Raw genomic sequence first — 26,345 nt, forward strand, 5'->3', positions numbered from 1 at the left:
GGGGGGGGGTGGGGTGGGGTTTGAGGGGGCTTGGTCTGCGTTTTTCAGACCGTGGGCTGGGCTAGAGTTTAGAAATTTCCCAGCCTAAGGTCGGGCCAGGCTGAGTTAGAATTGAGGCATCAGGTTTAGCTAAGCCTGACCTGAGCCAAAATTAATTACAAGTATACTGTGGAAATAGCCAGAGCTTAAGTGAAACCATCTCCAAAAGTTAGAATCCTGCCTTCATCTCCTTATTAATAACCAAAATTTAATTACAAGTCTACTATGGAAATAGGCAGAGCTTAAGTGATAACATCTCCAAAAGTCAGAATCCCACCTTCGTACCTATTAATAACCACATAAGTACATTTTGGGTGCTTCACCTTTCGGGTAAGGCTTGGCCTGCTCGGACTGAGATATGCTTGGACAAGCTGGGTTCGGGTTGGGATTTCCCAACTGAGCTCAGCGAGGTCTATACCCTCCATTAACCGTTCCTCATGCACCCAGGCAAAAAAATTAGTATGGACCCTGTACACAGGTTGCCAACTACTCAAGAGCAGCATCTCTCAATCCTGGTGGTGGTGGATCATTTTTCGAAGATGGCACACTTCATCACGTGCCTTAAGACCTTTGATGCGAGTCACATAACCAATTGATGGAGAAAGCCTTAGGGGTAAGGAAGAATTCCTTGAGATGAGACTCAAAGTTGCAGGGGAGAGAAGGGAAAGGAAGGGATCACACAATTAGACATTGCACAAATCCAACCAGGGAGGGAGGGATCGCATAAAGGCGGGGAGAATCACACACAGCCTAAGGCTCTCAAACATTAACTCAATTCATCATTCTTCAAATCTTTGAAATTAGATTACATTAGCTCCTTTATATATAAAGAGAGCAGACTAGCAGTCATAACCTAACTAGGAGTAGACTCCAAGTAAGACCAGACTAGAAGTCCAACATAGAGTAGGTAACTAACTAGTCATTCACTAATAGGAAAACCTAAACTAATCAAAAACTGAAATAACAAAGGAAATAGACTCAAAATAGGACTCTAACTAAGCTAATGAATTAAATCCCGTTTTCCTACTTTCTACCCATATTTTAGGCCCATTAAAGTAGCACATTACAAAGAAAACCCATGGGATCAAAGGCCCAACACATACATAACCCAACCCAAGGCTTATTTGCAATAAAATAAGCCCATTAAGTGACTTATCTACATCACTCCCCCCCTTGTTTATAAAATCGTTGTTGCATTCTCGTGGGTTTGTTACTTGCAAGGGTTTTTTCATGCTCAGGTTTGTGGCCTATGTTCTATGGAGCCTTGCGTTTCTAAGTCATGCCTAGGTGTGGAGCTTCTTTGCATGTCTCCTACCGCAAGTGTTATGTAATTCAACATTAATGTGAGTTTTTCTTAGTTAAAAGACAGTGTCCGAAGAACATGTAGAGTTTAGACCTTGATTCTAGTATGACCTCAAACAGAGTTGTTTGGAGGGCAAGGATCCATCAAGACCCTATTTAGGTAGGATGTTTAGTTGTTATTGTGTTCCTTTCTCTTTTTCTTTTCTTGGATCCATGCAGCCGACCCCATTTAGTTGGGAAAAGGCTGAGTTGTTGTTGTTGCTTTTATTAGTTACATTTATTGATTAATTTACTCAACAATCATGTAGCCAGCTATCTATTTTAAGAAATGACTACACTCGCCGAGTTTATAGTGACACATGTAAGAAGTTAGAGTCTCATTTGACTTAGACGATTCATGACCAAGTCTTGTCATTTTTCACCTAGGCCAAATCTACATGACACTTGACCAGGTTTTCCAAAATTTTGACTCGACTTGGGTGACTCGCCCAGGTCAAAACCCAATTTTCCAACTATTTAGACATTGCAGAATTGGCCCACCATATTTCTGTTAACCAGAAAACAGGTTGCACACTGTTCAAGATTGTTTTTGGACTCCAACTCAAGCTACCTATTATCCTAGTACCACTTCCATCAGATGCACACAGCAGTGTCAAGGCAGATGAGTTCCTATGACACGTTATAGAGCTACATGTAAATGTTTGTAGACGAATAGCCCTTAGCAACGATGCTTATAAAGAAGCATTCGATCATTATCGACGGTATGTTGAGTTTAAGCCCGGTGATATAGTAATAATATGCACCACTCTGAAGAGTTTTTCCATGGGGGCACAAAAATTTCACTCGAGGCATATGGGTCCTTGAATTGGACCCAATGTTCATGTGCTTGAGTTACCAGAAGACATGGTCATAAGTAAGGGTGCCAAACGATCGGTTTGGCCTGGTCTTGGTCGGGCTGAATCGGTTTCGATCAAGGAATGGGGGAGACCAAAACCAAACCGTTGAGTTACTTTGTTTTTCGGTCGGTTCTGGTTTTTGTTTCATTTTATTTCAGATTTCAATATCAGGTTAATACCTAGGCTTCACCACCAGGACCTAGGCTAGGCTTTACCAACCACCCCCTTGACTGCTGCCTACAGCACCATAGGAGCAAAGCTCCATAAGAAATGACACCTTTTAATCTCCCCCTTCTCTTTTATTTATAACAACCCAAAGGCAATACAAGAAATAGAAAGTCTTAACTTGGAAAGAAGATAAAAGAAAATGCTACTTATGGGCTAAATAACTTACTACATAAATAGAAATTACCACTACTTGGTCTCCAAGCAACTAACTAGTCAACAACTACGGCCCACATAATCTTTTTCTTAAACAATATAAACATTACAATGCTGGCGGACTCTTATGGGCTTAAGTTGGTAACTTAAATAAGTAGGTCTGTTATAGGCATAATTGATCTAACATCACTTAAAACTTATAGGCATAAGTGATCTAACATGACTTAACATATAGTCCCATTCTTTGCAACTGCACCGTTTCCTTCGTCAAGGTGAAATGGATGAACCACCCAAACAGGAAGCATCCTCAGAGCGAGAAGATGAAATGATGAAGCAGTATCCTGGATTGTTTGATTTGCCAAGTATGTTCAATTTTGAGGATGAAATTCTTGTAAGGTGGGGGGGGGGATGTTACACCCGTGCCCTAATCCGGTATAATTTGAAATTGTTGTGACAAGCCTCGGATTGGAGATCCAGATTGGAGATTATATTCCCTAAACTGGCACAAGCGAGGCCCAGCAAAGGAAGAGTCAAAGATCAAAGTACTAACCTTTTTACAGGATTGGAAGAGTAGCGAATTCCTTTCCCCCAATTGGCAGCCCCGGCAAGTCTTAAAACTTTAGAGATATTATCGGTTGTATTTTTCAACTCCATCATAAATGAGTAAGATGACGGCAGTACGTTCTCCAGGTGACAAAATGTGGTTGTTCTTTTCTTTCCCCTAGGCCTCTGGCATAGGCAGGTGACAAAAGAGGGGAATTCTGTAGACTCTCAATTTTGTCACCCTCCTCTGGCTATGAAAAAATATAGATCTTGGATGAAACTTTTGGCTTCCGATCGATAGAGATGCTGATGGAAACATTTTCCTACCTGAAACCCTGAAAACCCCCATGCGGGAGAGAAGAGGATCCAATTTTAACTTTTTATATACAAAGGAATCTAGTCAAGATGACCGTATGGATGGATAGTGCTCAAGAATACGATTTTGACGATATATGGCACGTCAAAATTTGACCAACAGATCTCTAGTAATCGTCACCAAAAAAACCCCATAATCATGGGTGCACTGTGCGTGTTGGCCAACAGGCCAGCCCACACTTGTGCTTGCTAACCTTGGCTGTAGCCCATGCCTACTGCCCATGGCTGTAGCCCATGCCTGCTACCCATGGCCACAACCCATGTTTGCTGTCCATGGCCGCAGCCCATACCTGCTGCCCATGGCCGCGGCGTATGGCTGATGCCCATGGGTTGCAGAGCATGCTGCCATGCACCTACCATGCACCACCCAAGCCAAACCCCTACCCAGCTACCATACACCTACCATGCACCACCTAAGCTAAGCCCCTGCCCACCTGCCATGCACCTACCATGCACCACCCAAGCCAAGCCCCTGCCCACTAGCCATACACCACCCATGCACCCACAGCTCATGCCCCTACACACAGACCCACGACCCCGTGCCCTGCAGTCCATGCTCCCACATATAAGCTGGCACCCCCTTGCCAAATGCCCATGGCCCTGCACCAGTATACCTGGCCTGTGCCTCACAGGCCCATGGCCACGCGCTTCCTACCTACGTCCCCGCCCTATGTCTCGCGCCCCCACTGCCACAGGCCCAGGCCCGTGCCCCCGCAAACACTGTCCTATGCCCATGCCCTATGCATGTGTGCTGACCCACGGGCCAACCTGCACATACCCACGCACCATGTGCTGCCCAACTTTTCCATCCACTGCCGTTGCGCCACACACCCATGACCCTATCCCGTGCACTTCGGCCCAATCATTCGTGCCACCGACAATGGCTGGGATTGGTGTTCCCTTGACCCGACGGGTGAAGAAATTCCCTCTTCACCCACTTAAGACCAAAAGGCCCTTTTTTTAGCTAGGATTCTCTCTCCCAAGAACCCACTTTTTACGCATTGGACAAAAACCTTGCCCCACCCATTTTGGTCTAAGAACCTCTTTTACCCAATGTATAAAAGCCCTATTCCCCCCACTTTAGGCAAGAACCCTTCTTTCGTCCATTGGATAAAGATGTTCCCTCTTTCCCATTGGCCAAAAAAACCTATAAATATCCCCTCCTTTGGATTACACACACAAAAAATCCCACCTCACTCCATTGTAGTGAAACTTTCCACCCCTCCCCCTCTTGATTTTCTTCGGGCCTTCACAGGGATCTTCGTCAAGATCTAAAATCTTGTTTGGATCTTCGAAGTGTTCTTTGGGACTTTGAAGATCTTTAATCCAAGTCCTTAATTCAATCCAATTTTTTCCAAAAGGAGGGGGTTGAAAAGTAGTGTGTTCTTCAACCCCCTCCTTTCTTGAGTTTTACCAGAAATAGAAACCCCCCCTTTAAGGTTCTTCGGGTCTATGAAGAGATCTTTGTTAAGATCTGAAACTCTATTCGGATCTTCAAAGTGTTCTTTCGGACTTTGGAGGTCTTTAATCTATTTTTAGGTCAATCCGTTTCTTTCCAAAAATAGCAGTCCTAACGGAAGCCCTATCCGAGTGCCCCTGGAATCTTTCCAAAAATAGCCATTCCCAGTGGAATGTCACGGCCTTAGACCTTTCTAAGCAACCGCGCCGGCACTTAGCACTCCCACTAGCACTAAGTCAGCCTAACCACCCTCCTTAAGAGATTTGGGAAGAGAAAAAGTGAACACAAGAGTGAGATTGAGAAGAATAAACTTGTATTGCACTAGAGAACTCTTAAGTACAAGGCTTGAGAACTCACTTGCTTGGTCGAACACTCTTGATTGGTCCTTAGTGAGTGCCTTTGCCAAATGAGGCAACACCTATTTATAGGCACCCTAAGTTACAATGGATGGTTAAGATATTTACAAATGTCCTCCATCCAATGGTTGGGGAGGAAACTAGAAGTTTCCCACCTCCTTAGTGGAGAACTCTAGAAATCTCTCCCAAAATATCTCCTTTAAATATCTTCTATAAATATCTGTGATAAAATATCTAGAGTTACTACACCTTTGTAGAAAACTCTAGAACTTGGACCTTACTTAGCCCATTGGCCTAAGTCCATGGGCTTGGTGGGCTAGGCCCGTGGGCCTATGTTGGGTAGGTCGTGACAGGAAGCTCTGCAGAAGTGCCACCTCAGCCTAGCCCTCCCCTAGCCTATCCCCACCAGAGTGCCACCTCAACCTAAGCTCAAAAATAGCCTTCCCTAACCGAAGCTCTGTCCGAATCCAAATTCGAAAGTAACAGTCCCTAGCCGAAACCCTGTCTGAATACAATCACAATCAGCATCTCTCAAAAAAGGAAGTTAGAGATCAAGACCATCTTCCCCTGAGCCAGGAGAATCCAAAAGACAGTCCGAGCCGATACTAATCAGGGACCCACCTGGCTTGACCCAAAACAGGGGTTAAGTTCAGGTATAACTTCTCAACCAACTTGTCATAATGTTGACTTTATATAGACCTTGTTTTAGTGTATATAGTAGTTTAAATTCAGTCAATGTATATATGTGTGATAACTTAGCCATGCATGTGGAATAAGAATAATCGTGGAAAATGTTCGTTCTTAAGCATTTAGTAGGAAGACCGGTTGAACTAGAAAGATTGGGTGCTTAACACCTTCCCAATTCTATAGCTTGACGCTTACCCTAAATCTTTGGACCAAACCAATTTTTTGGCCCTTTTCTCCAGAATTGGGCCCACCCCCATGTCCAAGGCCCATAATCCTAGGTGGCGACTCCAAACCCTTTTGTATGATCCCGATCCCGGTATTGGACCATCATCAAATCCCCGTCTCGAATAATGAACTTTATACTCTTACTAAATATGCCTCCACGTATCTTCGAGCGATGATACAGTGGTGCGAGGCCTGCAAATAAAACACACACGACACACCCCTTCCTTGTTAAAAAGAGGAGAGGAGAGAGGATGGAATCGACGCCCTGCCCCTTTTCACAAAGAGGACAGAGGCATCTCCAGCCGCTACCCTCACACAATCGTGTGCTACTGGTTCTTCCAGTGTCGGGCCTTCCACTGCTATAGGTGGTTCTCACAACATGGCCACTATCCTATTTCATGGCTTCCCGGGTTGGTCTTATCCTAATGCAGCCAACCCTGATATCCCGCAACTCCTTGAGCGTAGGCTGGATATAGATGCTTCCCTTAGACTGCCCATTCTCTAAGACTGTGTGAGTGCCCAAACACTTCTCATTTGATTGTCCTTTAACCTCTTTTGGCTGATATCATCTTCATCAGGTGTCTCCGGAGGCCTACGCTGACCTTAAGCAAATGCACCAGGGTTTATGCGAGGTGGTGCTCCGTAAGGTATCCTACTTCCCTTAACCTTGTCCTTTTTTCTTTATTTTCTCTTATTTTGACCATTCCTTGTATTTCCCAGGACGGGGACAATGCTACTTTGAGGAGACAAGTCAGCTCCCAACAATAAAAGCTTTCCCGACGGGACACTCAAATCCTAAATCTTAGTCGGAGGATAACGAACTTGGGATTGGCACCTGATAACTCCTTGATGTTCCCTGAGGCTGACCCTGAGTATAGCTTGGATGAGGATTTTGATTCTTAGGGACCTAGCCTTATAGTTCCTGCAAACACAAGCATATGTATATCTTTTTTTCTTTTTCTTTTCCCCTCCCCATGTTTATTCATCATTTTTTTTTTTTCATTTTTGTATTGCAAGACTTGGCATTTTATGAATGGAAATCTATCTTTAGTATAAAGAAAATCTCCTTTGTTTAAGAATTTGAATTTTTAGGCCCGATTAATTCCACAACTCAAGTCTTCAATAGAATAATCAGAATAACGCGAAAATCTAAATATCACCTCACTTTACTACCAAGTGAATTACATAGAATGGAAATAACTTTCCTACCACAGAAAGGATAGATAGGTAACAATGTGGGGAGATAGTTCTTGGGGTAGGTAAAAGTTCACCAACTCCTCTGGGTCCTCTGCTTCTAGTCCATACTGTCGGCTGATGTAAGTGGGCAAGGAAAAGGACGTATTAGTCAATCCCATCAACCTGACATAGTTGTATCCAGGGGTCTTCATTAAAATATCCTCTTATGGCCACCATGGGTATCTCCATACAATATCCTGTGCAGTTCTTCCTTGTAGGTACTCCTCCCAATCAACGATGAGCTTGAATTCTGGGGCTTCCCTCTTAACTTGGTAGCAAAGACCTCCGAGTTGGCATTCATTTAACGACCTGATCAGCTTCAGTTTTTTAAGTAGCCAAAGTTGGAAAATAGTAGGACTTCCTTGATAATGATCAAGTCCAAATCTATGGCTCATGTCATCAAATCCCTTGAGTGTCTCTGCAAGGACCATGGGGATGATATCACATCCTTCCTTCAATTGCTTTATCACTTTCATCAGAACAAGTGGTGCATCACGTCCAGAAGTTCGAAGAACTAGCGAGCTATCATGCAAAGTAGATAAGCATCCTGTGATCTTTGCTGATGGATTCCTCCAAGTGATAGATACAGAATGAAGATCCTGGCCACCTTCAAAATGTCAATCTTCCTGTATCTAATGAACTGTTTCATTTCCTCTTTTTCCCATCGGAAAAAGTCCTGAATTTCTTCTAAGTAGTCTTTTTTCAAAGATGGTTGAATCAATCTGCCCTTAGCTGGAGATAGCATAAAAACTCAGAATTCTTCAAGAGTTGGGCAGATCTCAACCAACCCAAATCAAAATACGTGAAGATTAGTATCCCAGTGTTGAGGCACCTATTGAAGTAAATTGTGATGTAACTCTATACACCCAATCCGACTGATCATTAACATATTCATAGATTCTAGCGGTCCTGGTGCCATAATTTTTTTGTCCAAGGTCCATTTTCTCAATGTCTCATCCAAAGAGTCTATGACCTTTCCTGAAACCATCACAAACAAAGAGTAGATATGATTTTTCAAAGTATCCCTCATTAGCCTTTACCACAGTTGCATCAAAGTTTTGTTTTTGTTTTTTAAACTAACCAAGGGTAGGGAATGAATTGGCCTTGATTTACTAGTGTCGAGTGGTGACTTTTGGGGGATGGAATGCTGGATAAGAATTTGAAGGACTATAGGTGGATGACAGATACCTAATGGCCCTGTATGCCAAATGGTGATTCTTGGGGGACATAAGCTATGATGATCTTTTTAGATACCTTGATTATTAATCTAGGAACCAATTTATTGCCTTGAGATTGTTGAGACCGCACTTGCACATGTCAAATTGCCCACGTATCCCTTGAGAGGAATCAGGTCTAGCATAGTTTGAGCTATTCACCCTTTCAGACATAATATCTTTTGAGTTGATCCATGTTGACCAGTCTGAGTATTTCTTCGTCGTTGTGGTCTATGAGTTTCATAGCCTTTCCTGGTAGAATTTCCTTGACAGTGAATGGGCCACTCCAGTTGGGCCTATATTTCCCTCTTGGGTCTGAAATTGGGGCTCTTTGTTCTTGAAGAACAAGCTCACCCTCTTCTATGTGACAGGGCTTCACATTCTTGTTGAAGGCCCTTGTCATTCTCAGTTGATATTTCTTTAGATTATCCATGACCTTCATACGTCTTTCCTCGAGAAAATTGAGCTCATCATGTTTGGTCTTCACCTATTCTCCTTCAGGTAACTAACTATCTAGGAGCACCCTTAGGGATGATACTAGGATTTCCACAGATAGAACCACCTCAACCCCATATACCAAGGTAAAAGGAGTTGTCCCTGTCGAGAATTGTAAAGAAGTCCGATATACCCATAAAGCAAGTGGCAATTTATCCACCCAATCCTTGTGTGTTTCGGTCATTTTTTGTAGGATGACCTTGATGTTCTTGTTGGCTGCTTCTATTGCCCCATTGGTCTATGGCCTATAAGTGGTAGAGTTCTATCTTTTGATGCCAAACTTTGTGCAGATCTTCTTAGTTTTGCCCCATAAATGAAATCCTTGATTGATATCAGATCTTGGGGCACTCCATATCGGCAAATGATATTTTCTTGGATGAATTTTGCACCTTAGCAGATGTGAGGACTATAGATGATTGAGCTTCTATCCACTTGGTGAAATAATCAATGGCCACCAAGATAAACTGATGCAGATACGGCTGCCCTTTCTTGGTTGGACCAGCATGACCGGCTTTGGAAGCCAAGAGCCAAGAAGAACCGGTCCAGCCCAGGGTTTTGGTCCAACAAGGGTTGGAAATAAAATTAGTAGTTTACTTAGTATTTTATTTCATGCTTTTATTTTTCCACACTTGAACGTAGGAGTAGGATTTATTTCCTTGCTTTGGTTTCCTTTTTATAGTTGTTTCCTAGTTTAGGCTAATTTCCATTTCAGTTAAGTTTCTAATTTCATGTTCCTATTTTCCTATATATTGGTTGTAATTGATTGAAGATTTAGAGAGTGATTTGATTATTGAAAGAATGTGTTGAATGTGATTCTCCCTTTTCCCCTCTCTACTCTGATCTCCCCTCTCTTCCCTAAGGATTCTCTATCAACTTGGTATCAGAGCCGAAGGATCCTATTCCTTCCCCATCTTTCTTCTTCCCTTCCCATTCTCTGTGTCGGATTCCGCCGATTCTGAGAACAAAAAAAAAAATTCCAAACCCTCCCTGCCCTCCGCCTTCTCTGTTCCTTCCGGCAGCAGCCAAAAAAAAAAAAAAAAAAGAGAAAAGGAGCAGCAAGAAGAAGAACAGAAAAAAAAAAGAACCAAGAAGAAAGAAAAGTCGAGAAGAGGGAGAGATAGAAGCAAGAAGAAAAGAAGAAGAAGAAGTAGAAGCAGAGAGAGAAGACGAAGAGAAATACCTGGTTCCCAGTTTCTCGCCTCCCGCTGCACGTCGACCTTCGTCGTTGCGAAGCCCCCGCAGCTGATTGAAGTCACCACCGCTGATCACAACCCCATGTAAGTCACGATCCATTGTTGGAGTCGGCGATCCCTGGTTTCCGCCTCTACTTGCCGTAGCCAACACCATTTCAGTCGGCCACCTCACAGGATCTCAGTCGATCACCTGGATCTCTCTTTCTCCTTCCTCCTCACTGCCCCTTTAGTCGGCCAGCAGTAACCTTTGTTTTTCTACCATACGAATTCTTTTTGTTTTTTTTTTTTTTTCTTAATTCTTCTGATTTTTCAGAATTACCCCTCTTTTATCTATTAATTCCTTATATCCCTCATTTTTTTTCTTATTTATAATTAGACCCCTGCCCATATGTGATACACCCTTTTGTGGTTTACTTGAGTCTCAAGTAATTACAATTCTGCCCTTCCCAAAAAAAAAAAAAAAAAAAAAAAAAGAACCGAGAAGAAAGAAAAGTCGAGAAGACGGAGAGATAGAAGCAAGAAGAAAAGAAGAAGAAGAAGTAGAAGCAGAGAGAGAAGACGAAGAGAAATATCTGGTTCCCAGTTTCTCGCCTCCCGCTGCACGTCAACCTTCGTCGTTGCGAAGTCCCCGCAGCTGATTGAAGTCACCACCGCTGATCACAACCCCATGTAAGTCACGATCCATTGTTGGAGTCGGTGATAGAGAATCCTTAGGGAAGAGAGGGGAGATCAGAGTAGAGAGGGGAAAAGGGAGAATCACATTCAACACATTCTTTCAATAATCAAATCTCTCTAAACTGGTGACCATTGGATGCTTTAGGGTGGACCTTTCCTATGATGTTGATGCCTCAAGTAAAGAATGGCCAAGGAGAACTGAGTGAGTGAGATTCCGTCGGTGGGATGTGTATGATATTGGAAAATATCTGACATTTGTGGCATTTCTTGACAAAGTTCACATAGTCTGTGATGCAGATTAATTACCAAAATAGGCTTGTTTTATTAGGAATAAGCCTAGGGTTGGGTTCCATACATGTTAGGCTTTCGATCCCATGTGTTTTGAGTGTAATAGACCACTTTTATGGGTCTAAAAAGGGGGCTCTAAGATTGAGTACGGGATTACTAGTTAGTTTCCTTTCTAGTTGGGCTTGATTTGAGTTATATTTGTTTCCTTATGAGTCAAGTTATTAATTGAGTCAAGTCCTTAGTAGTTAATTTCCTTTTTCAATTTTCAATAGTTTCTAATTTCAGTTTTTAGTAGCTATTGTATTAGGAGAATATTTGGTTTCCTTTTTGAGGAACCTTCTATTTTGTAATTCCCTCCCCCATTAACATTATAAATAAAGAAGAGGAGGCTCCTAAAGGCCTAGATGATTTAATAAACAAATTAATGGTTGTTGCTATTGTCTTCTACATGGAGATTTGTCTTGTGTTTGATCAAGGCTGATGGAATTGGTGTTTGATCCAATTAACTCTCTGCGGTGTGAAGCACAAGAGGTTCTCTTCTAGTTATCTCCCTCTTTTCTTCCATACTCAAGGTGATCCAAATCTGATCTATTGTTATAGGTATTTAATTAAATCACTTTTCTCTCAATTCTGTCCAGAAAATCTTCATATTTTTCCTATTTGATCCCTTGTTGCCAGAAACACTTTCAGCCATCAGTTTGGGCTGAAATTTGGATCAAAGATAGGTCCTACCTGGGGAAGAACTCGACCCAAAGGGGAGCTCTTTCTGACCAGTGGTTTGAGAGATTTAAAAATTCTCCCTTTTCTTGTCTTTTAGTGACCTGTGACAAAGCAAAACTGAAATTGACAGATCTGGTTCAGTTCCTACTGTTCTCGTGGACTTTGGTTCATGGTATTAAGTTGATTTGGACCTATTTGAAGTCTTGTAAGCCCTTGTTATCGATCCTAATCTGATCAGAGAAACCCTAGTATTTGGTTCAATAGCTTCAACTGTTTCGGATCTGATTTCTCTTGTAATCTGATCTGTTGTGCTATTATCCTAATTTGACTTGTGTTTGTTCTTCGAGAGCATCCTGCTGTTTTGGGACTAGGTTGGTTTTGCCGATTCTAGTTCTACATTAGTCTGCTTCCATTGTGTTTCAGTAGTATCCTAGTCTGAGAATCTTCTTAGCTAGCATCTTAGCATTCATATGGGGTCCGCATCAGCTAGTTATGGGCTGTCCGATGGCTGTTTAAAACAGCTAATTGTGTAGAACTTCATTTCTGCATCAGTCACTTAAGCCCATATCAGGCCAATCTGTTTAAGTCATAGCTGTCAAAGAGCTAGGCGACTTGAGGCGTTGGAGACTTGGAGGGCCTTCCTAAACGCTTGGGGCAATAAGGTGTCCCCTAGGCTGCACCTAGGCGACCTAAGAGTGCATGAACAATCTGAAAGCATGGATACAGTCTCATTCCCACTTCTCAAACCCAAAGGGGCATAAACCCATTTCCAAGGTTCATGGACACAACTGTCCACCCTAAAGACCCATTTGGTGTACTGTAAGTCTGTAATTAAAAACACACACGATCATAAGGTAGTGGAGGTTGGAAAAGGACGTGTGCACAATTGGATAAATATCACCGACTAATTGTACTCTATTTTCTCTTTCCCTTCCTAATCCCTTTGTTTATAATTTTCACAGTTATATTAAAGACAAATAATTTAGGTAAAACAACCAACTGACCAAGGAAGCAAGTAGTAGAGAAGGGTTCCTTCATCCCAGGATGAAATCTTCTTCTCATTTCCTTTCTTTCTTCTGTTTTTTAATACAAAAGCATGTTCCCGTGCATCAGGCTGTACCTCTTTCCTTTGAAGCTGGCTGACTCACAAGTATCAACAGCAATTACGGGATAACTAGTAGATTATGGAAGTTCATGTTTTCAGACATTTTTGAGGGATCAAATTACATAAATGAGAGAGGCTATCCAGCGATCCAGGGTGGAGGTCAAGCGCTAGGGAAGTTCTTTAATTTTTTTCCGATTCGATATTTGTGGCAAGGTAAGGGTTTGCCAACTTCTTTTCTATATAAACATTCTACACAAACCCCCAGTCAAAATATTAGAAAAAACATTTAATCTTCTATAATTATAAAATAAAATGCCAAGGTGGTGGAACGCCTAGGTCTAAAAAAAAAAACCTTGAAGCCTAGATGACAATTATGGTTTAAGTCACAAACTAAAGCCCATTAAGAAACCAGCAGCCAGCCTTGTGTGATATATTTTGTTTGAAGATTCGGTGGGCCCAGGTTGTCTGGCTATTTAGTTGTTTGCAGGACAAGTAGTTAGGTAATCAAGCTACTTAACCATTAAGACTTATGCTAAGTAGTTATTTCTCTTTTATTTTTCTTTCTATGTTTAAGAGTTTCTATTTCTTGTCATGACTTTTTGCCATTATAAATAAAAGAGATGGGGAGAAGCCTCCCACGATTTTGGCTCAAGAAAGATGTCTTCTAGACTTCTACTTTGAATAACAATTCTATGGTGAAGTAGCAGCAACCAAGATGGTGGTGACTTCTTGAAGAGGTTGGCGATGAAGCCTCGCCTAAGTCCTGGTGGTGAAGCCAGATCATATCTTTTTCCTCCCTATCTTCTTTCTCTTCTCTTTACTCTTACTCCCTTCCATCCTGTCAGATTTTGTTGCAAGGTATAATCCCATCTATCGTGGGAATACTTCTAAGAGTATTCCTCTCTCATTTTGAATCTAACTCATTACTCTATCACACCTATTTAAGCCATCAAAATTTCTGGGCATTTCCAAGCACAGAAAGTCACCATGGTTTCTGTCTTTCCTGTTTCTTTTTTCTGTTCTGGTTGGTCGCTTGATTCCTAGGGTCAGATATATTCTTCATCTTTCCTAACTAGTCCCTAGTCCCTACTGTTTTAACAATTGATTGTCACTGTTACATATTGTTTTGCAAGTCTGACTTTACTGTTCTGTTATGTTGCCAGTTTCTGGCTGTGGGGAACAAAGTTGATATTCTATCCAATCCAGCCCTTGGAATGATCTCTTCTTTTTCTATTGCCTTCTTCCCTGTTAGAATTCTATGTGACCTTAATTTGAGATCATCAAACCTACTTGGAGTAATGTATGTTATTTTTCTTTTAGTTACTAAATCTTGTTATTTCTAAGTTTTCTTTCTGCTATACTTCGCTATAGCAGATCCAGCCATTGGATCAGGTCAGCTTGCTCAGATTAACTATCCTAGTAAGAGGTTAATCGATCTCAGCCCTATCTGACCTTTGGATCTTGATTTATTTGACTTTCTATTCTGCTATACCGTGCACTTACTTGGATTGCTGTGTTCCTGTCCTGTGGGTATTGTGTTCTTTTAATCTTATCTTATTTACCCTAGAACACATCAGAAATATGCTTCACAAGCTCCAAGTGTTCCTTACTCATTTCCTTCTCTGCTTGATTGATTCACACCATATGGACAACATAGTGCCTAAAGCATACGAAAGGGAGAAATATAAAAGGCCCCGACAAAATGTCTAATCTTACTATTCTAGGAAAAAACCAGACACTAAATACAGTTGACCGAAAATTTTCTTTGTTCATCTTAAAACCTCTATATCTGCGAGATTCATGGAGGGGTGTAGCAGAACGCAGCAAACACCACTAAAACCCTAGAACGACAATCCCGACCCCGTGAAGAGAGAAGACACATTAGAATCTCACACATCAGGAAAAGAAAACGAACAATCTTAGAAAAAAGAAGAAATTGGAATTTGGATTACCATGACAATGGATCGAAAGAACTGACCGGTCAGACATTGGCAGTGTTGGGAATTAGAGGAATTCCTTGCTTCTGCCGCTGCTTCAATTTCTCCTGTTCTTCCCTGATTTTCTGCATCTTCAACATCCTCTCCATAACAAGCTCGTACTCGCATTTCTCGTAGGCATGACGTTCGTTCTCGCACTTCCATGGGAGGTAGAACTCCGCAACCCTGCATTTGTTGAGAGGTACCAGGAGGTTGGCACATTGGTCTCTGTAAGCAAGAGGAACCCTAGCCTGAACCATCTCTTCTTGTGTCGCTATCATCTTCTTCGATGATCCTTCAACCTCCATCTCTCTCTCTCTCTCTCTCTCTCTCTCTCTCTCTCCTCGCTTACCCGTTTCCTTCAACTACGTTATAGTGTCCTTCCTCGTAAAACTGGGTTGCTTCATCGTTTAGTAGTCTAAATTATTTACCTTGATCCACTGTTTATTTCGGTTTATTTGTTGCCGAACCATCATTTATCGGTTCTTGGTTGGCGTTCGACCGTCCGGTCTGGCAGAATTTCCTTGCCAAATCTCTGTAATCTATTTTGTGAGTAGCAATCGAGAGGAGCAAGTCCAGAGAGAGGCAGAGGAGATGGAAGAAGACCCAGGAAGCCTTGGATCTTTCTTGAAGTGGGCTGCGACGCTGGGAATTTCAGACTCAACTGACCAGTTCCAATCTGGGTCTCGTTCATGTCTGGGTTCCTCCCTTTTAGTTTCATATTTTCCTGACGCAGGCGGGTAAAGAGCCTCCTTTCATCCATTTCTTTTCCACTTCAGTCTTCAAAAATGAAAAAATAAATAAATAAAAAATTACACTTCTCATGGATCTCTTCCTTTCCTTCTCTTTTCTGGGTGTTCTGCAGTAGAGGGTTAGCAGCTGCCCGTGAGCTTGGGAGAGGGGAATTGATCCTCAGAGTTCCAAAATCGGCTTTGATGACCAGTGAATGTCTATTGAAAGACCAGAAACTTGCTTCTTCCGTGAACAGATACCCCCACCTCTCCCCTACTCAGGTTTTATGATTGTTTAATTGTTAAATTTTTTCCATTTTCTTCTAAGAAATCTAGAAAATTCTCATCTATTTTGCATTTTTAATCTGTATTTGATTAATCTTTTATGCAGATATTGATTGTCTGTTTATTGGCTGAAATGGGTAAAGGCAAAGATTCTTGGTGGTACCCTTACTTAATGCAGCTTCCACGGTCCTACGACACTTTGGCGAGCTTTACTTGTTTAGAGACTCAAGCTCTGCAGGTTCTGTTTCAAGTTTTCTATTTGGGATTTTTGAAAATTTTTTGTTGTTAAGATTAAAAAGATTCATGAGGCCTTTAAATTGGAATTCTAGGTGGATGAAGCTATCTGGGCTACAGAAAAGGCTACTTCAAAGGCTGAGCTGGACTGGAAAGAAGCTCTTCCCCTTATGAAGGACCTTGAGTTAAGGCAACAGCTTTTAACTTTTAGGTCTTGGCTTTGGGCTTCTGCAACTGTGAGACTCTTGGTCTACCTGTAAGAGCATTCCATTTTTGTTAAATGAAAGAGTCAAAGATATGTTTGGTCTATGTGTTTTAGATATGTTCTGCCAATTCATCGGTGCAGGTCATTCACTTGTTTTGCAATTTGCTAGTTCTTTGGAAAGGTCAGATTGCCACAGTAGAAGTTGTTTTGGGTTATTGAAACTTTGCTAAAGCACTGAGTAGGAAAACTTAGGGGTTGTGAATTTTGTCTGGCTTATGGGTTATCGCCCATTCATGAGGTGTTTTGGCTATCACTAGCTGGTGGCTAGCTAATCACCCAAAGGCTGGGTTTAGGAAACCAACACATGATCTTGAACCATAGGTCAAGATAACTCAAATAAAGTGAAGTTTTGGCAACCTGATCCAGGAAGTCCCGATGGGTTCCAAGGTCTGGTCGAATGGCCTAGATGATGAGATGAATAGTCCAGAATAATTAGATGTCAACCCAATGGTCAGATTTGGATATAGTAAGGTATTACCAAATTAGTAAGTTACTAAAAACAGGATTGCAGAAGTAGTAAGCACAGAAAAACAGCAGTTAAATCATAGAATGGTAAATGAAATCAAAACAGAAACTTAGCAAAGTTTTAGTAGCTAAGTAGGTCATGAGATAAGTGAACGAAATTAGTAACTTGCATCAAAATAGAAAGTAGAAGATAACAACGCTGCTACAGCAGTCACACTAGGCAGTAAACTGCCTACAACATGGGATCGATAGGTTGGATAGAAGGTTGTTTCAACTGTGAAAACCTAGTCTGAAACTAATACAAGCAATGTCGAATGGTAGAAATCAGAGTAGCAATTCAGAAGATAACCAGAGAAGTAAGTTGAATGCGGTAGAATGAAATAACAAGCATAGAGCTATACTTTGTCAAAATTGTGAGGGTAGTATGTGATCCCCTACTACTTTATTTATGTCCCCAACTCATGACTTGTATCTTAACAATTTATAACCTTGCAAAAATGCAAGAACATAGTAACTCTTATGCAGAACCAAGAGAATTTTAGAGAAAACAAAATAGAAGGTTGCTGGACTACTACAAAATAGAAACTAACCAGTTAATCCCATATAGGCTTCAAATCTCTCATCTTTGTGCTTATAAAATTGGCTCATTACAATAGAGAACCCAAAAACACTAAGCCAGTGGCCCATATAACCCATATTGGACTTAAAATTAAGTCTAACTTGAACCAATACTGAACCGCAGGTTCAGGTTGACCTAGAAAACTAGCCAAACCCGAAATAATAGATTCTTCTTCTTCTCTTTTTGCTGGAATTCTGCATCTCTAGCAGGTCATGTATACTTCATAGCATCAAGGACATGAATTTGCCTGCCTTGAGTCAAATTTACTTTAGACAGTAGTTATTACTTACCATTTCTCATTTATTTCTTATTCAAATTTTCCCCATGCATGAAGGTATCTTCTCGTACAATGCATATACCATGGGATGATGCAGGGTGTTTATGCCCGGTCGGTGACTTTTTCAATTATGCTGCACCCGGAGAAGAGTCACTTCCATCAGAAGTTGAGGAAAGTTGGAGACAATCCTCTTCCTCGCAAGTTTGTTCTTCTCTGAATGATGGTACAACAGAGAAGTCAGAGACTGATGTATTCGATATCCACTCTCAGAGGTTGACAGATGCTGAATACAGGGATGATATTGCTGCATATTGTTTCTATGCAAGGGAAAAATATAAGAAAGGTGAACAGGTACATGCTAACTCATTTGAGTCTTTACTGTAAAACATGCTGAAATATGGTTGCCCTTGTCTTTTTCCCGTTTTAATGGGTAGCTTTTTATTATTTTTTTCCCCCAATCTTTGGGAGAGTAACAAAATGCTTTATCTTCTTCACCCCCCCCCCCAAAAAAAAAAAAAGAGGGTTATTCATTTATAGTACTTATTAGCTTTCCCCCTGAAGTTTGTGTGCTTGCATTCTATTGTTATTGACAAGTGTTGATATAGATTTCAATGCACTTTCTTAGGACATCTATCCTTACGTTGAACTAATTGATAGGATCGTATTTCCGATCACTTTATGTTTGGCAGCTTTAACGGTTAAAGGTTAAAATGGGGTAATTATAAACGAAGTCCTATGAGATTGCATCTGTGGCTTGGTCATTTTAATTCTTACACATCCTTTAGCATCATTGACGTATAAAGAAAGGTGAGATGAAGCTGAGTTTGACTGGCATTGACATGGAACCAATGATGTTCCGGTGATATTCAACCATGATATGATGCATGAAATCTGGCACATTTAAATACTTCTCAACACTGGTAATAGCATTTGTCATTGTTTAGGGACCCTGTGAAAGTGGGACTTCTACCAGATTACAGCCCGATTTATAAATGTGTAGGGTTGAGTGATATTTAACTACGTTGGAGGATACATACCAACCACCATGACACTGCCTTTTTTTTTTTTTTTTTCCTGGTAATGACAATGCCTTCATTTTCACCCCTTGGACACTGTTAAAAATGGAATATTCCTTCCAAATGCTTGTATCTGTCCTCATACTCCTTTATATAATTACCCTCTCCTACCATTTAATTAGTTATGCGCTAGAATATGTATAGCTCTTGGAATATATGCTTCAAGATGAACTACTCTAAGTTAGGTGTGGCTGTAGAGCAGTTGTGGAATTCTATTCTAGCGTCACAGTTCAAAGGCAGAAGGCTCTCTTACAAGAGTAACTTACTATTCAAAATTAACTCAAAAGAGATACTAAGCACTTCTGGTTGTCTCACTAACATAGAGAAGAAACCTACATCCTCTGAACTCTACTTTTACTGTTTAATCTACTTTTCATGTTATGTTTCTATTTATCGGTAGCCTTCATGTTCCTGTATGGAGATTGGAGGACCGTCTAATATTTTGTACTTAAACTGCATGAGGGGTGCCAGCCTTCCAGTGCAGCGATGATTCCCTCTTTGCTGCCTTCACAAATTTTCTATATGCTTAATTCTTGATCCCAATGGTACCTGTATCAACTATCGCTTTTGCAGTTAAGGTAATGAGGCAAGAGTGCCTAGGTCTCCTATGTTATGGTTCCAGATATTAGTCCTCAGTAATTTTTGTGTATTTTGCTACCTTCTTTTTCTAAGGGAGTTGTGGGTCAATGCAGCCTCTTGTCTATTGTCTCTCATTTGAATTTCCATCATTACAATTAAATTATATTTATGCATCACACAAATAAGCATGCTTGGATTGATATGTATGTGTACACCCTACATGGTGGGTAATAAGATGTTTAATGGTATGATAGAGGGGATAGTTTCGATGCATGCAGGTTCAAGTTTTGAACACCTAGTGACTCATTTCGATTTTTTATTCCTCAGCAAAGTTCTCATTATCCATTCACTAGCACACAAACACACAAATATCCATGCTTGTGCACAGGACAAATATTCTGATCCCCCACTGTTGCAGAAATTTGAATGATTGGGAAGTGAATCTTTCAATAATTTGACTTGCTATTTTTGAAGAGATCCCTCTGGATGACTGGAAGAGCAGTTAGAACATTTAAAAGTGGGTTCATGGGGTGCGCTCTCTATCCCTTCCTTTTTACCCCTCTCCTTTGTCAAAGGAAGCTAGATCTCTTTTCCCCATGTAGATTCATTTGGAGCATGCCTATTCTGTCCAGAATTTGTCTACATCTAACAGCTGCTCGTGAGAGGATTTAACAGTTGACCAACTAATACTTAGAGTGAAAATTATTTGCCTTTTTTTTCTTAAAGAAAATGAAAAGCTTAAATGATGGAGTTTGTTAAAAAAAAAAAAATGGAAAGGAAACTATCCTTTATCGTGGCTTCTCATGTAAAGTGTGCAGTATATCTATTGACCGACTTTTCCTGCATTTAATGGCTAACAGTAGCATGAACACAGGCTTCTGACACAAGGGATGTATTATCTAGGGCATGACCTTGAACTATATCAAGAATTTGCAGAAAGAGAGAAGAGAAATAACTGTATGCTTGAAGAGTTAATATGGCTCAGCTTTGGTTGGAATCATGAAAACTTCATATACTTAAAATATAATGCTTCAGGGAATGCAGACCATTTTTAACTGTTGAAATGACATAATATAATGGGTTCTATGAAACCAATGTTTTTCCTGATTCACTTGTTTATGATTTTTGTACATTAATTTTTTCATGGGGCTCACATCAACTTTTAATTATTCAATGAATTATTTATCTGTTAAAATGTAAATGCTTGCATAGCCGTTAATGTAGAAGCCCATGAGAAGGTGCCAATAACAATTGAATCCATAGAATGTAGTAGAGGGAAGAACAAGATGAAACATGATAAGAACAGGTTGGATTGCAGTAATATGTCAACATGGGAGATTGTTTTCTCAGAAACTATTGCAAAACCTCATATGGTTCCTTGTGGTGCTGTATCTGGATCTAGTAACCATGTGTGGCAAAGTCTAAATTTGTGGAGAGATTCTTGTTCGTTCATTTTAATTAATTTATCTGTTTGGGTCAGTATAGATATTTCTGAACTTGCAGATTACTGTCCACCATGGATGATTCTAAATGTGTTTAAGTCCCCCCCCCCCTTTTCGAAGACCTCCTTCTACTTAAAGCACTATGAATCTCTTCTAAATGATTTCTGTTCCGTGGTTGATTTGAGTGAACTGGAATTGAGTATGCACCTTCTTTTCTTCAGGTTCTTTTAAGTTATGGAACATACACAAATTTGGAGCTTCTTGAGTACTATGGATTTATTTTAAATGCGAACCCAAATGACAAAGCCTTTATCCATTTGGAAGCTGATATTCACTCCTCTAGTTCATGGCCCAAGGATTCACTGTATATCCAGCAAGATGGGAAGCCATCTTTTGCCCTACTGTCTACCTTACGTTTATGGGCTACCCCACCAAACCAGCGGAGGTCACTTGGGCACCTTGCATATTCAGGATCCCAACTGTCAGTTGACAATGAGATCTCCATCATGAGGTGGATGAGAAACAACTGCCGTGTACTTCTAGAAAATCTCCCAACTGCGGTTGAAGAAGATGTGTTGCTGCTACATGTTATTGTAAAATTGCAAGATGATCCAGCTGCCAAAGAGATTGAACAGATGCTATCTACTTCAGGAGATGATGTTCGTGCTTTCTTCAAAGCCTTTGGTTTGCTGAAGGAAAGTAATGTGATCCCATTGTCTAGGAAAGCTAGAAGGTCAATGGGCAGATGGAAATTGGCAGTTCAATGGAGGCTCAGGTATAAAAATATACTTGTCAACTGTGTTTCTTGTTGCAATGAGGCTATCAATTTTCTTTCTTCGCAAAATCTTTCATCCAACAGAACTATGTTACCTTCATTTGACAACAATTACATATTCTAATGCAATATTGTGAGATAGTGGTAGCATTAGAGCAAGTAGAGTTAATATTGGCCATCTTTGAAGGGGCCTGAATTGGGTGCTTTGATCCTTAAAATTTTAGTGCTGGAAACACTTGTTTTCTAATAATATTTGGTTTTAGTTTTGTACCTGAAATGGTTGCATGAAATCAGGTTGTATGCCCAGAATATTTGAATAACACAAAATGAAAGGAGAGAATCATTTCGACAATGAAGTAACATCACTCCTGCATTTGTTAGGGTCCAGCTCCTCTCCTTAGCGGTGATCATGGCCAACAGCTACCTGAGCGAGCACCACGTGTCCAGGCAATGATCCAATGCTTGGACAGAGGCGCAGGGAACGAGGCACGGAAAACTATTGGATCATTGCCTGGACACGTGGCGATCGCCCAGGTAGCTATGGGCAAGACCTGCGCAATCACTGCTCAGGACAGGAGCCGAATCCCATTTGTTACTGATTTAATTAGGGACCTTTAGGTAGCATGCATTATAGTCCATTATGAGCACCATACAACTGCATGGACTCTCAAAATGCAGTTGCTGCACACCAAAATAATTGTGTCTACTGTGTTTGGATCTTCCCAAATGGTTCCGGTCACATTTTTAGATGGTTCCCAAGATGCAAATGCCCCAATTTCTGTGAGTCCACTCCATTTGTGGTCACTCGGTGGCTCACCCTCTCCAAAGAGTTGAAATGAGAAAGAAGACTGAAATGAATAGGAAACCAAATCAAATGGTCAGAAATATCATTGCTGCAATATACTACTCTCTGTCAATGATTACTATGCTGTTCACCAATGATGATATGATGCTATGAGATTGGTCTTAGGGTTCATCATTAACTCCCATCCATTACAGTGCATTAGGTGGATCATGCAGGAACCTGGAGTCTAGATGTTTGTTGGATCAGATTTGTGAGTCATTTTTTCAGATTTTGTATTTCTCTAGATTCTAGGAACATTCTATGTATTCTTACCTTTTATTTCCGAGGGTATAAGATTGGTCAATGGTATTTCTCGGGGAAAAGTCTCTTTGAGCAAGTAGCATAAGCTACGCCAGCCCTTTTTTTCTTCTTTTTTTTGGGGGGGAGAGAAGTAGGTAACAGCCAAGAGGCTCGAACTTGAGACCTCCTGGTGAGCATGTGCTTTTTGAGCAAGTAGCATAGGCTACGCCAGCCCTATTGATATACCATGTCCCATGCTTTCCATTGGTTGGCTCCTCCAACCTTGTCAGCTCAGAAAACCCTCTCATATTCCCCTCTCTCATATTCTTATTTTATAAATAAAAGTCTCGATCTTTATTATGGAGTTGTATGTTGGGTAGTAAAGAAACAACTTATAAATAAACTTAGTTTACATGAAATGAGGATTTTGAGATGGATGAATGGAAAAACTAGAGAAGATAAAATGAGGAATAAACAAATTAGAGTTAATTTAAGAGTAGTTCTGATACATTAGAAGCTTTTTAAGATTTATAAATAAAAGTCTCGTTCTTTATTATGGAGTTGTATGTTGGGTAGTAAAAAAACAACTTATAAATAAACTTAGTTTAGATGAAATGAGGATTTTGAGATGGATGAATGGAAAAACTAGAATGAATAAAATGAGGAATAAACAAATTAGAGTTAATTTAGGAGTAGTTCTGATACATTAAAAGTTTTTTAAGAAATTCATTTGAGATGGCATAGACATGTATACCAAAGGCCTTTGAATGATTCAATATATGTAGGGGTGACTTGGTTCAATTTCAGTAAGCTAAAAGAGCTAAGAATAAGCATACCACTGGAGAATAAGTGGTGAAAAAGGAGGTGTAGAGCTTAGGACTAGTAAGAAAGAATGACTTTAAATAACCTGATTGGAGAAAAATGATCTATGTAACCAACTTCATTTAGTTGGGATAAGGCTGAATTGAGTTGAGTTGAAATAACAAGCCCCAGAGCTCAGAGTTGGTGCAACTTTAGCTTGCTTTCATTTTGAGTCTATTACAATCTGAATCGATTATGAATCAAATTGATTAGTTGAAACCGAACCAATTAATACCCCTAAGTTATGGAGGCTTGGTACAAGCTGATAGGATGTTTATGTGATTATCCCCAGTAAATGGTAAAGAAAGATACGTTCTCTATTGTAGATAAGTCCATATATGATTGCTTACATTTTCCCTAGAGGACAATTAATTTGAGAAGGGAGCTGGTGCAGTATTTCTAATGGCTTGTTGCCATTGCAAGAAACCTTTACCCACTTTTGGAACCAAAGCTATGTGATCAATTGGATATTCCAAGGATGGCAAGTTCTCTAGAACTCCATTCTTTCAAGTTTCTCATTTTAGATGATCCTTGAGAAAGGCTACTCTGGGGTAGATCTTATAATGGCTTTCAAGAAAATGAAGGGGCCAAATTCCATTTGGACTCTGTCATGCCCGTCATGGATAGGACTCAAATTCTCTGCGGTGAGTGTAGTGAGAATCCAATAGTTGGAGGGCTTATGATCCTCATTGCCACTCACTGCCTCTCCGTCAAGGAATTTTGTGCCCTTGGCTATGTTTAAACTGAATTTTTTAACAATATTTCAACTTAAACATAAGTATGCTATGAATAAGATCTATCATGAGATGTAACTCTTCCAAAAGCCCATCAATCACAAAAATAAGAAATGTTTTACATGTAAACAGCTCGGTAGCACCACTCTCTCTCTTTCATCCCATGAAATGACCTCACCGTCCTATATACATATCATTTTGGTGTGATGCATTGGTGCACTTTTATATGCCACTTGCTCAGGGAACATCTTCCTAAAATTATTTATAATGTTTAAAAGTTTTCCTCCAACACAAGGGATGGTTCACAAATCCCTATGTGGTTTTAATATGTTCCCAAAGGACACTCCCCTTCAATGTGACTTGATGCTGACTGGTCCTTTAAATTTTTGGAAAGGCCCTATTTGTATGTCAAGGTTTTAGTGTGGTAGGATTTAAGATAATTGTCCTCTGTTTTTAACAAATCACAAAAAAAAAAAAAATGTATTTGATTGGTGTATGTGGTTAAGTATACAAAGAACATTTGAAAACAAGCTTTCCATATCTACTGATGTAGCCTCCAATTTATCCCCTTTCAAAGGGAAGGGAAGTCCCACCAAATTGGTAAGATTTTGACACAATAAATGTAAAACCTACAACAATTCTGTTTTTGCTTTAAAAATATTTTAAGTGTATACCAAAAAAGAAAAAGTATTAAGCACATATAATATGCATTTAAACGTATTATACACCATAAAATATCCCAAAAAAAGAGTCAAAGATGAAAGAGGGGATTTAGTTATCTTTCTGTTGGACTCGGTGAAAGAGGGGAACTGCAGCAACAACCAAAAGAGAGATCAAGCAGACTCAGTGAAGGAGGGTATTTGCCAAGACAGCAGAGAGAGAGAGAGAAAGAGAGATTGTTGCAATTGAAGCAATTTTCATCTCCTATTCGTTTTTGTTGGATGAACTTCACCAAAACTTACAGAATTGCAAAAGAGAGTTATGGAGAAGAAGATGACCCAAGGCTCTAGATGGTTTTCTCAAATGGTGTAAAAATCTAGTTCAAATCAGAAAAAATCAGATTAAAACATACAATTTTTTTCATCCTTTTAAATAAATTTACATGGTAAATCAAAATCAAACCAATAATAAACCAATAAGAGAAATTGATAAAAAAAAAAAATTAAAATTAAAAAACAATAATTACAAAAAAAATTTGACATCAAACGCACTCATTCTTACACCAAAATCGATGAAACCAAATCAAGCCGACGGATTATAACACCCATGGTTTTGCCCATTTGGATTTTGAATATGAGACTTCTTGGAAAAAAAAATGGATGGATTTTGCCGCTGACTTGTGTGCTCTTAAGAATAGAATTTCTGACGCTGTGAAAAATGAATGGACTTTTTTTTTTGGGTTAAAATCCAATACATTGGGCCTTTTCCATTTGGGTAGATTTGGTTACTTTGGGGTCCTTTTACATGTGTGTTGATTAAGAAATATTTTTTGACGCAATATTCTCGTCTCAAGCGTTGTAGGCTGATTACAACTTTCTGATGTGCCCCTCGTAGCTATTCATTTGTATCAATTTCACTTCATTATATTCTAGGGTTGGGATGTCAAAAAAGTTCGGTCAGCCCAAACCACCCTAGCCCAACTTGCATCGGAATAAAGCCTAGACTGAGATTTCAATTCATATGGGGGAATAGGATTGAGAATTTCATGCCTAATGTTGGGCTGGGTCAAGGTTGAAGTCTCAACCAAACCCAA

The 26,345-nt window shown here is 40.2% G+C and overlaps 2 protein-coding genes across 3 annotated transcripts in view; one reads left to right on the plus strand and one right to left on the minus strand.

The window, feature by feature from the left end:
• LOC122079301 (NADH dehydrogenase [ubiquinone] 1 beta subcomplex subunit 7-like) overlaps positions 1 to 15,507 on the minus strand; it is a 15,983-nt gene extending 476 nt beyond the window's left edge. Inside the window, exon 1 of one of the 2 annotated variants that reach the window (XM_042645659.1) lies at positions 15,168 to 15,507. In XM_042645659.1, the coding sequence (XP_042501593.1) occupies positions 15,171 to 15,473 (303 nt within the window). In that variant the 5' untranslated portion in view covers positions 15,474 to 15,507 and the 3' untranslated portion in view covers positions 15,168 to 15,170. Of the gene's footprint in view, positions 1 to 15,141 lie in introns of both variants that reach the window. The other variant, XM_042645660.1, reaches the window with a different exon arrangement.
• Positions 15,508 to 15,753: 246 nt separating this feature from the next.
• Positions 15,754 to 22,131, plus strand: LOC122079300 (protein SET DOMAIN GROUP 40). Its single transcript, XM_042645658.1, has 6 exons — positions 15,754 to 15,905; positions 16,031 to 16,178; positions 16,288 to 16,419; positions 16,511 to 16,651; positions 18,099 to 18,392; positions 21,360 to 22,131. The coding sequence occupies exons 1-6, from the start codon at positions 15,760 to 15,762 to the stop codon at positions 22,035 to 22,037; spliced, it is 1,539 nt and encodes a 512-aa protein (XP_042501592.1). The 5' UTR covers positions 15,754 to 15,759; the 3' UTR covers positions 22,038 to 22,131.
• The last annotated feature ends 4,214 nt before the right edge of the window (positions 22,132 to 26,345 follow it).

This window comes from Macadamia integrifolia, chromosome 5 (genome assembly GCF_013358625.1).
Source record: "Macadamia integrifolia cultivar HAES 741 chromosome 5, SCU_Mint_v3, whole genome shotgun sequence".
NCBI lineage: Eukaryota > Viridiplantae > Streptophyta > Magnoliopsida > Proteales > Proteaceae > Macadamia > Macadamia integrifolia.

Coding starts and splice junctions, on each gene's coding strand:
- LOC122079300 (XM_042645658.1), top strand. CDS start 15,760: ATGGAAGAAGACCCAGGAAGCCTTGGATCTTTCTTGAAGTGGGCTGCG. Junction 15,906..16,030: donor TATTTTCCTGACGCAGGCGG/GTAAAGAGCCTC, acceptor GGTGTTCTGCAG/TAGAGGGTTAGCAGCTGCCC. Junction 16,652..18,098: donor GGCTTTGGGCTTCTGCAACT/GTGAGACTCTTG, acceptor CCATGCATGAAG/GTATCTTCTCGTACAATGCA.